We start from the raw sequence: 12,240 nt of genomic DNA on the forward strand, positions 1-12,240 counted from the left end.
TAACGTGCTTTAAATGTTTATTCCTTTTGTCAGATTACGTCCAAGAACACTGGAAGGAGGACTGGTTATTTGCATACCAGTACCTAAATGGAGTCAATCCCACCTTGATTCAACGTGTCAAAACTCTGCCCGATAATTTTTTATTTGCCTTCACGGAACATTAGGGTGTGTCTCTGTAAAAGGAATTGGGCAAGGAAACTTATGGGCTCCAGCCTGTAGGTTTGACAGTGAACAACAGACCACAGTTACTATTGTCGCACTACGATGACATGCAGTTTAGTCATATAGACTGACTTAAGACATTAAACAGGACTTGTAATTTCCTACACTCTCAGAATAAAAGGGTCGTGTAGTGTCGGGGTCTATTTTTGTTCTCCAAAGTTAGCAACAACAAAAAAGTACCTGGTAGGGTTCACAATTGAAACCATAGGTACAAGTAAATACTGTATGAGGTTAGAAAAGGTACACAAATAGAAAAGGGGCGGCTAGGGTGGGGGGAAGGACCAAAAAGGTACAACTTTTTGTTTGCATGTAAGGATCTATGTAAATGACTTTCGAAATACCCCACTGCTGTATCATGGGAATGTAGTTTAAAGAAATAAACGGTCATTACCTCTTCCAAGGAGAAGCATTTTATGGCCATATTTTCTTTGTCATTTTGCTTCAGTGCTCGAGACATTTTGAGTGTTTTGCAACCTTGATCAACGGATGGCTTGTTTCATTTGGCTGTTTCCCCCCTTAGAAATTGACATTGAACGTTGCGTCCGTGAATCCATCAACCTCTTCTTCTGGACGCCAAAAAGTGCAACATACAGACAACATGCGCAGCCACCGAAGGTCTCAGGTGACAACGGCTTTGGGAAAAACACAACGTACTACTCATCCGACTACCAGGACTTACCCAAGACGGACCTAGTGAGTATATATTTTACATGAGATATATATATATATATATATATTTTTTTTTTTTGACCAGTGTTGGGCTAACGTGTTATTTACAGTAATGTATTACATTTAGGCAATAACGAAGTAATATGACCAGTTACATATCATATGTTAGTATTCTTTTTACAGTTACAGAGTCCCATACCGCATTACAATTTTGGGACGATAAGACAACTTAATCATCAAAAACAAAAAACAAAGCGGCCCTTCAGATCTTTCACAATATAAATTGTTAATACATATAATCAGTGCTTGGTTCAGTTTTTCATGTTTTCTGAAAAAAATGACTTATTTTAGAATGACAAGATTTTTTTTTCTTCCTTAGTTTACAGATCGTTGAGTTTCAAGGTTAACAGGCTAAATTTTGGCCACATACATGAGTTTATAACAAACTGTTCTTTAAATTAACTTTCAGATCTTTCATTGCAAGCCAATTAAAAGTAGATTTTCATCGACAATACACTCCCATCCCTAGAACTATTTGCTGTCCCATTGACTCCCATTACAACATGCATTTTTCAATATGCTATAATCCTTATATGTTATAATAATTTTCTCATGAAAACTGAATGAATCTGTTAAAAATCCTTTGAAAACAAGTAAAACTGGGCATTATACAATAGAAAGCCGTTTCTTTGAATTGCCGCCCCCCACCAATGCTGCCCTGTGCGGCTGCACATAATGCACGGCACATGCTAGAACGCCCCACTGCAGGGGTTTTTCTTCTCTCAAATCTTCCGTCTTTCTGCTTCCTCCTAAGTTTGCTGCACACCTTGTCAAGGTGCAATTCCCACGGGTTTGCATCCTAGACGGAGGGATCAACAAGCTGAAGCCCACAGGACTCCTGACTGTCCCTTCCCCTCAGATCTGAGCCCAAGCGGTTGAGTCAAATGGAAAAGACTATGTACATATTCTTTGTGTGTGTTTTTCTGATACCATCATGAAGGAATGAACAAAACTAATTTAAAAACATTTGCACGTCTCTTGCATTAGCTAACATTAAACAGTCCCACTATATCTTTTTTAATGTCGAAGGAGGTAGTAGTACAGTACTGTATTTCCAAGATATTTGAGGAAAAAATACGCCTCTTAAGTCACATAACAAACAGTAAATTATACACTCATCAGCCTCTGCAATCTGATGATACTAATAATAATCAAAACTGTAGTTGAACTGTAGTTGGATGTAGCAGTTGGGTTTTCATCACACCTTGATGTCTGACCTGAATGAATTTTTTTGTCCAAGATTGTTTTAGACTCAGTTGCAAAACAAGTCAACACTCAGATGTCACAGTTCATTTATATTTTGCCTTAGCTTCAATACTGTTTTCATAACAGCCCACAGACAGAGACATAACCAACTAGATAAAGGTCAAACCGCACCAAAGTAAAGTAGGGATGAAACCGTTTCTTGAGAAACGGCAATCTTCGGTTTATATTTTGTTCATTATTTTGTAGTTTTTTCATTTCTTCCTCTGTCCTTTTTTTAACGGCAAAATAAAAACAATTTAAAAAATAAAATATATTTTAATACAAAGACTAGCTTCATTTGATCCTTGAAAATATATATATATATTTTTTTACAACTGTTGAACTAAACAATAAAAACTAACAGCTTTAAAGACGTCTTTCTAATATTCTTCTCATAGAAACAATTCTCAAAACGCCTTGCTTGCAGATTTAGGCCTGCCTACGAGCGCTACAATCCAGCAGCGTTGATTTACGAGGACCCCATAGGTATTGAGTTGAGTAGGGTATTTTGCTCTGAGATGATACACCAAAGACGTTCAACTAAGATGCTATTTGGATTTGGCTTTGCAAAATTCGCAAATTACTTTTGATTTCTCCAACAAGTACTAGCAAGTACAACTGAAAGTAAAATGACTTATTTATATTTTGCCTTAGCTTCAATACTGTTTTCAAAACAGCCCACATACAAAAACATACCCAATTAGATAGAAGGTCAAACCGCAAAAGGGCGTAACGTAGGGATGAAACTGTTTCTTGACAAACGGCAATCTTGCTACACTAAATCACCAAGTAACTCTTGCGATGGGTAAAACACGATAACGCCAGCAGCAAAAGTTGAGAAATGCTGCTGCTTTTGTTGCGTAATCTTGTTGGGCCATTACCTGGCAGGGATGCCGTATGCCAATCATCTCTGTTCTTTCTATTTCCTTCTGGTTCACCCCACACCTTATCAAGATGAACTTCCCACAGGTTGCAAGTTGCAGTTGGGAAAGACTGCATACACTTTTTTTTTTCAATAGCATCGGTAAAAATGACTGAATCCAATCCCAGAAAAATGCTGTACAGTACTGTATACATCAAGGAAAAATCATACAAAAAAAAAACCTCGACCAGTCTTGATCAGAAATTCAGAGTCCGCCTATCGAGACAAGGCCGACTAAAAATTCCTTCAATTCCGAGACAAGACCGAGACCCTTAAAAAGTGGTCTTGGGACCAGCCTCGAGACCAAGACTGATCTCGAGAACGCTCACAAAGAATTTCGCCAGACATTGACCAACAGTTTTAATGGTCACAAACCGTTTTACTTGCCGCCAAGGAATTTTGATCATGGTCTATCAGGGTCCTCACTTTGAGCACTTTGAAGGTAGAAAAGCTTTGTAAAGGGTGAAAGCATTCAGTAATCCCTGTTCCACTTAAGTGTCACAAATAAAATGTACAATGCCTGTTATTCTGGGCGAGAAAAATGACCCCGTTTAATAAGATTTTCCCCCCGTTGCATATCACTTGGTTGGTTGTTTGCATCCTTCATTTTTGATTGCTTCTAATTCGTTGATCAAAAGATAATCTGAACAAATCACATTCCTTATTTGACCAAATTTGTTACTTAACGATTATATCGGGTGATCACATCTGACATAATCATACAGTTGTGCAAAAAGGAATATCGTCATTAACATGATACACCAGATGAGTCAGATTCTTGAGTGCCTTACTGTACTGCATCTGCATCTACTGTTAATGGGATTTAAATGTGGAAGTGCTTAGCTTGCAAATTAAAATGTCACAACATTGCGCAGATACATCAGACAATAAAACGAAAATAAAAACCACTCACTCACTCAGTCACTGGTACCTCCCCCTAACAACCATACATAATATACAAGAAACTTGTGGCCGGTTATCTCTACTTGAACGAGAAATCTAATTTCCCGTATTAGTATTCCTCATCATTCAGTAGTAATAATGGTGAACTATAAGGTGACCGTCTACACAGGCAACCGAAATCACGCCGACACGGTGAACAACGTGCACATCGAGCTGGTGGGCACAGATGGCAAGAGCAACCGCACATGGCTCAAGTCTTTGATCACTCCAGAGGATCAGTAAGTACAGTAAAACACTATTTTTATTTTGTGTTCTCATTTGAGTTTGTACCTAAAGTACCAAAAGCTGATTGGTTGCCAACCAAGGTCCCCACAAGGCACCATATTAAAACATGAAATGATGAGTATAGTTGCACGCACAAAAAAATAAATAAAAATATTGTCAGTTTTAATTGAAAGATGTGAATGCAGCTTTAATTATTTGGAAGCCACGTTGCAATTAGTGTGTCATCTGGAATAAAAACTTACTTTCATGATTTAATCACTTTTGCAAAGATAATTAGTGTAGTACACTACCTAAAAGAAAATCAAGGTTCTCGAAGGAGAAAAAAAAACTGCTGGGAATGTACTTGTTAGCAAACCTTTTTTCGGAGGCATAATTTAACAAGAATATAAATTAAACCAATGAGCAAACTAGCTTTAGCATTGGTCATCATCAAAATAAAAGTACAGGGTCTATTATTTATTTCTTGAGACAACATTTCCTGTCATTTTTTCAGGGGTCAACTTGTACTGTTTCCTGCCCAAACTCCCTTGGACGGCTGGTTCTGATCAAACTCGTCAAACGACCTAACGCCGATTCGTATGATGACGCTTGGTTCCCTGATAAGGTGGAAATCAAATCACCCAAGAATGACGTCTACACCTTTCCAGTGCACTGCTGGATCTGAAGTGGGGAGGCTCACCTCTTCAGAGAGGGCACAGGTGGGTTAATTTGATTTTTGTGCGCTTGTCTGCCATCATGTGTTTGATACCCTACAAATAATCCTCCTCATGCAATATGTTTGTGGTTTTGCTCTGAGGATCTTTGATGAAAGCCACTCTCTTGGACAGAACGCGAGGAAGGGGGAGCTGATCCAGCGAAGTGCAGACTATGAGTGAGTGTCATCCAATGTTTACTTTTTTTTATAATTAAAGTGTTCTGTATGAGGCTACATTAATCTTTAAACCACCCAACAGATGGGATTCTTATGCCCCAGGTGTGCCCCACACCATTAAGGCAGATGGTCCTTTGACCCTGCAACAGTTGCGATCCAGTTCTCATTCACCAAAGTTACAAAGTTTTTATTCACAGTGGTTACAGGTTAAGAGCCATCCAAAATTTACAATATGATGGGATCAATCAACATTGTTTGTTGTTGTTGTTTGTTTTTTTGCTATGTAAAATATGCCTGCTTTTTTCCCAGCTTGGTTGAGCTTAACATAAAAGGGCTGGCTGACAACCAAGAAAATTGGAAAAATCTTGATGATATCAATGACGTGTTCCATAACAAAGACACACCCTTATCAGGTAGCTGACCGAGGCCTAAAAGTGTTTTAAGTGTTGTTTGTCAAGTGTTTCTAAGAGTCAAGAGCAAATAAAAGAAGGCATTAATACCAGCAAAGTAGTAACTGTAGTATTTAACAGAGGTGGGCATTCCGTCAATATTGACGGAAGGTTTGTCAATAACGAACACCTCTTTAGTTGGAGGTAAACAAATGACAGGAAATTTACTTAAGCATTGCCGCAAGTGGGTTTTTGTCCGTCAATGACCATTTGCGCTCACAAATAACAATTATAATGTGGTTTGGCTTAAAATATTGGCAGATTGCAAATGACAGAAGGATGGACACTCAAAATTTTAATTAATTGATGTGCCAAACTCTGGTATTTCAATTCTTATTATTTTGTATAATTATTAGTTCTTTCAAGCGATTACAATTTTGTAATTAGTTAATTGCACAATTTTTCACAATTAATCGCGATTAATCACATTTTCTACGCAGCTTGAAATACATATTTAAATGAGTACAATTTTAGAATTGATGTAAAAATCCTCAAATAGAAAATATATTTAAAATGGTAAAGATTGTTGGTCAGATTTTGTGTGTATTTTTTTAATGAAAAAAAATGAGAAAATTTGTTCAAATAGGAATGTACAAAAGTTTATACAAAGTAGGTGTCTTCTTTATGTTTGTGATTTTCATTGGAGCTGGTAAGCATTTGATAGATGGCGTTGGAAAGTGAGGTTTATATTTTGTTCATTATTTTGTACTTTTTTTTTCTTCCTGTCCTTTTTTTTACGGCAAAATAAAAACAATTAAAAAAATAAAATATATTTCAATACAAAGACTAGCTTCATTTGATCCTTGAAAATATATATATATTTATATTTATATTATATTTATTTATATTTTTTTTACAACTGTTGAACTAAACAATAAAAACTAACAGCTTTAAAGACGTCTTTCTAATATTCTTCTCATAGAAACAATTCTCAAAACGCCTTGCTTGCAGATTTAGGCCTGCCTACGAGCGCTACAATCCAGCAGCGTTGATTTACGAGAACCCCATAGGTATTGAGTTGAGTAGGGTATTTTGCTCTGAGATGATACACCAAAGACGTTCAACTAAGATGCTATTTGGATTTGGCTTTGCAAAGTTCGCAAATTACTTTTGATTTCTCCAACAAGTGACAAGCAAGTACAACTGAAAGTAAAATGACCTATTTTGTCTAAATGAATCTCCAGAGTCAACGCTTTAACTTTGACAGTTCTATTTTATCTTACTATAACGTGCTTTAAATGTTTATTCCTTTTGTCAGATTACGTCCAAGAACACTGGAAGGAGGACTGGTTATTTGCATACCAGTACCTAAATGGAGTCAATCCCACCTTGATTCAACGTGTCAAAACTCTGCCCGATAATTTTTTATTTGCCTTCACGGAACATTAGGGTGTGTCTCTGTAAAAGGAATTGGGCAAGGAAACTTATGGGCTCCAGCCTGTAGGTTTGACAGTGAACAACAGACCACAGTTACTATTGTCGCACTACGATGACATGCAGTTTAGTCATATAGACTGACTTAAGACATTAAACAGGACTTGTAATTTCCTACACTCTCAGAATAAAAGGGTCGTGTAGTGTCGGGGTCTATTTTTGTTCTCCAAAGTTAGCAACAACAAAAAAGTACCTGGTAGGGTTCACAATTGAAACCATACGTACAAGTAAATACTGTATGAGGTTAGAAAAGGTACACAAATAGAAAAGGGGCGGCTAGGGTGGGGGGAAGGACCAAAAAGGTACAACTTTTTGTTTGCATGTAAGGATCTATGTAAATGACTTTCGAAATACCCCACTGCTGTATCATGGGAATGTAGTTTAAAGAAATAAACGGTCATTACCTCTTCCAAGGAGAAGCATTTTATGGCCATATTTTCTTTGTCATTTTGCTTCAGTGCTCGAGACATTTTGAGTGTTTTGCAACCTTGATCAACGGATGGCTTGTTTCATTTGGCTGTTTCCCCCCTTAGAAATTGACATTGAACGTTGCGTCCGTGAATCCATCAACCTCTTCTTCTGGACGCCAAAAAGTGCAACATACAGACAACATGCGCAGCCACCGAAGGTCTCAGGTGACAACGGCTTTGGGAAAAACACAACGTACTACTCATCCGACTACCAGGACTTCCCCAAGACGGACCTAGTGAGTATATATTTTACATGAGATATATATATATATATATATATATATATATATATATATATATATATATATATTTTTTTTTTTTTTTTTTTTTTTTGACCAGTGTTGGGCTAACGTGTTATTTACAGTAATGTATTACATTTAGGCAATAACGAAGTAATATGACCAGTTACATATCATATGTTAGTATTCTTTTTACAGTTACAGAGTCCCATACCGCATTACAATTTTGGGACGATAAGACAAATTAATCATCAAAAACAAAAAACAAAGCGGCCCTTCAGATCTTTCACAATATAAATTGTTAATACATATAATCAGTGCTTGGTTCAGTTTTTCATGTTTTCTGAAAAAAATTACTTATTTTAGAATGACAAGATTTTTTTTTTCCCTTAGTTTACAGATCGTTGAGTTTCAAGGTTAACAGGCTACATTTTGGCCACATACATGAGTTTATAACAAGCTGTTCTTTAAAATAACTTCAGATCTTTCATTGCAAGCCAATTAAAAGTAGATTTTCATCGACAATACACTGCCATCCCTAGAACTATTTACTGTCCCATTGACTCCCATTACAACATGCATTTTTCAATATGCTATAATCCTTATATGTTATAATAATTTTCTCATGAAAACTGAATGAATCTGTTAATAATCCTTTGAAAACAAGGAAAACTGGGCATTATACAATAGAAAACAGTTTCTTTGAATTGCCGCCCCCCACCAATGCTGCCCTGTGCGGCTGCACATAATGCACGGCACATGCTAGAACGCCCCACTGCAGGGGTTTTTCTTCTCTCAAATCTTCCGTCTTTCTGCTTCCTCCTAAGTTTGCTGCACACCTTGTCAAGGTGAAATTCCCACGGGTTTGCATCCTAGACGGAGGGATCAACAAGCTGAAGCCCACAGGACTCCTGACTGTCCCTTCCCCTCAGATCTGAGCCCAAGCGGTTGAGTCAAATGGAAAAGACTATGTACATATTCTTTGTGTGTGTTTTTCTGATACCATCATGAAGGAATGAACAAAACTAATTAAAAAAAAAATGTGCATGCCTCTTAAGTCACATAAAAACTAGTAATTATACACTCATCAGCCTCTGCAATCTGATGATACTAACAATAATCAAAACTGTTGTTTAATGTAGCAGTTGGGTTGCCGTCACACCTTGATGTCTGACCTGAATGAATTTTTTTGTCCAAGATTGTTTTAGACTCAGTTGCAAAAAAAAGTCAGATGTCACAGTTCATTTATATTTTGCCTTAGCTTCAATACTGTTTTCCTAACAGCCCACAGACAGAGACATAACCAACTAGATAAAGGTCAAACCGCACCAAAGTAAAGTAGGGATGAAACCGTTTCTTGAGAAACGGCAATCTTCGGTTTATATTTTGTTCATTATTTTGTACGTTTTTTTTCTTCCTGTCCTTTTTTTACGGCAAAATAAAAACAATTAAAAAAATAAAATATATTTCAATACAAAGACTAGCTTCATTTGATCCTTGAAAATATATATAATTTTTTTTACCACTGTTGAACTAAACAATAAAAACTAACAGCTTTAAAGACGTCTTTCTAATATTCTTCTCATAGAAACAATTCTCAAAACGCCTTGCTTGCAGATTTAGGCCTGCCTACGAGCGCTACAATCCAGCAGCGTTGATTTACGAGGACCCCATAGGTATTGAGTTGAGTAGGGTATTTTGCTCTGAGATGATACACCAAAGACGTTCAACTAAGATGCTATTTGGATTTGGCTTTGCAAAGTTCGCAAATTACTTTTGATTTCTCCAACAAGTACTAGCAAGTACAACTGAAAGTAAAATGACTCATTTATATTTAGCCTTAGCTTCAATACTGTTTTCAAAACAGCCCACATACAGAAACATACCCAATTAAATAGAAGGTCAAACCGCAAAAGGGCGTAACGTAGGGATGAAACCGTTTCTTGACAAACGGCAATCTTGCTACACTAAATCACCAAGTAACTCTTGCGATGGGTAAAACTCGATAACGCCAGCAGCAAAAGTTGAGAAATGCTGCTGCTTTTGTTGCGTGATTTTGTTGGGCCATTACCTGGCAGGGATGCCGTATGCCAATCATCTCTGTTCTTTCTTTTTCCTCCTGGTTCACCCCACACCTTCTTGATCAGAAATTCAGAGTCCGCCTATCGAGACAAGGCCGATTAAAAATTCTTTCAATTCCGAGACAAGACCAAGACCCTTAAAAAGTGGTCTTGGGACCAGCCTCGAGACCAAGACTGATCTCGAGAACGCTCACAAAGAATTTCGCCAGACATTGACCAACAGTTTTAATGGTCACAAACCGTTTTACTTGCCGCCAAGGAATTTTGATCATGTTCTATCAAGGTCCTCACTTTGAGCACTTTGAAGGTAGAAAAGCTTTGTAAAGGGTGAAAGCATTCAGTAATCCCTGTTCCACTTAAGTGTCACAAATAAAATGTACAATGCCTGTTATTTTGGGCGGGAAAAATGACCCCGTTTAATAAGATTTTCCCCCCGTTGCATATCACTTGGTTGGTTGTCTGCATCCTTCATTTTTGATTGCTTCTAATTCGTTGATCAAAAGATAATCTGAACAAATCACATTCCTTATTTGACCAAATTTGTTACTTAACGATTATATCGGGTGATCACATCTGACATAATCATACAGTTGTGCAAAAAGGAATATCGTCATTAACATGATGCACCAGATGAGTCCGATTCTTGAGTGCCTTACTGTACTGCATCTGCATTTACTGTTAATGGGATTTAAATGTGGAAGTGCTTAGCTTGCAAATTAAAATGTCACAACATTGCGCAGATACATCAGACAATAAAACTAAAATAAAAACCACTCATTCACTCAGTCACTGGTACCTCCCCCTAACAACCATACATAATATACAAGAAACTTGTGGCCGGTTGTCTCTACTTGAATGAGAAATCTAATTTCCCGTATTAGTATTCCTCATCATTCAGTAGTAATAATGGTGAACTATAAGGTGACCGTCTACACAGGCAACCGATATCACGCCGACACGGTGAACAACGTGCACATCAAGCTGGTGGGCACAGATGGCAAGAGCAACCGCACATGGCTCAAGTCTTTGATCACTCCAGAGGATCAGTAAGTACAGTAAAACACTATTTTTATTTTGTGTTCTCATTTGAGTTTGTACCTAAAGTACCAAAAGCTGATTAGTTGCCAACCAAGGTCCCCACAAGGCACCATATTAAAACATGAAATGATGAGTATAGTTGCACGCACAAAAAAATAAATAAAAATATTGTCAGTTTTAATTGAAAGATGTGAATGCAGCTTTAATTATTTGGAAGCCACGTTGCAATTAGTGTGTCATCTGGAATAAAAACTTCCTTTCATGATTTACTCACTTTTGCAAAGATAATTAGTGTAGTACACTACCTAAAAGAAAATCAAGGTTCTCGAAGGAGAAAAAAAAACTGCTGGGAATGTACTTGTTAGCAAACCTTTTTTCGGAGGCATAATTTAACAAGAATATAAATTAAACCAATGCGCAAACTAGCTTTAGCATTGGTCATCAAAATAAAAGTACAGGGTCTATTATTTATTTCTTGAGACAACATTTCCTGTCATTTTTTCAGGGGTCAACTTGTACTGTTTCCTGCCCAAACTCCCTTGGACGGCTGGTTCTGATCAAACTCGTCAAACGACCTAACGCCGATTCGTATGATGACGCTTGGTTCCCTGATAAGGTGGAAATCAAATCACCCAAGAATGACGTCTACACCTTTCCAGTGCACTGCTGGATCTGAAGTGGGGAGGCTCACCTCTTCAGAGAGGGCACAGGTGGGTTAATTTGATTTTTGTGCGCTTGTCTGCCATCATGTGTTTGATACCCTACAAATAATCCTCCTCATGCAATATGTTTGTGGTTTTGCTCTGAGGATCTTTGATGAAAGCCACTCTCTTGGACAGAACGCGAGGAAGGGGGAGCTGATCCAGCGAAGTGCAGACTATGAGTGAGTGTCATCCAATGTTTACTTTTTTTTATAATTAAAGTGTTCTGTATGAGGCTACATTAATCTTTAAACCACCCAACAGATGGGATTCTTATGCCCCAGGTGTGCCCCACACCATTAAGGCAGATGGTCCTTTGACCCTGCAACAGTTGCGATCCAGTTCTCATTCACCAAAGTTACAAAGTTTTTATTCACAGTGGTTACAGGTTAAGAGCCATCCAAAATTTACAATATGATGGGATCAATCAACATTGTTTGTTGTTGTTGTTTGTTTTTTTGCTATGTAAAATATGCCTGCTTTTTTCCCAGCTTGGTTGAGCTTAACATAAAAGGGCTGGCTGACAACCAAGAAAATTGGAAAAATCTTGATGATATCAATGACGTGTTCCATAACAAAGACACACCCTTATCAGGTAGCTGACCGAGGCCTAAAAGTGTTTTAAGTGTTGTTTGTCAAGTGTTTCTAAGA

At 37.5% G+C, this 12,240-nt stretch overlaps 1 protein-coding gene across 1 annotated transcript in view; it reads left to right on the plus strand.

The window, feature by feature from the left end:
* The window catches only part of LOC147169392 (polyunsaturated fatty acid lipoxygenase ALOX15B-like), a 36,282-nt gene that overhangs the window by 13,140 nt on the left and 10,902 nt on the right, over positions 1-12,240 (plus strand). Inside the window, 3 exon segments of the mRNA XM_086082702.1 lie at positions 5,327-5,373; positions 7,912-7,922; positions 12,081-12,184. Of these exon segments, the coding sequence (XP_085938828.1) occupies positions 5,327-5,373; positions 7,912-7,922; positions 12,081-12,184 (162 nt within the window).

The sequence above is a fragment of the Leptonotus elevatus genome, chromosome 8 (genome assembly GCF_054856555.1).
Source record: "Leptonotus elevatus isolate MCC_2025b chromosome 8, RoL_Lele_1.0, whole genome shotgun sequence".
In the NCBI taxonomy this organism is placed as follows: Eukaryota; Metazoa; Chordata; class Actinopteri; order Syngnathiformes; family Syngnathidae; genus Leptonotus; species Leptonotus elevatus.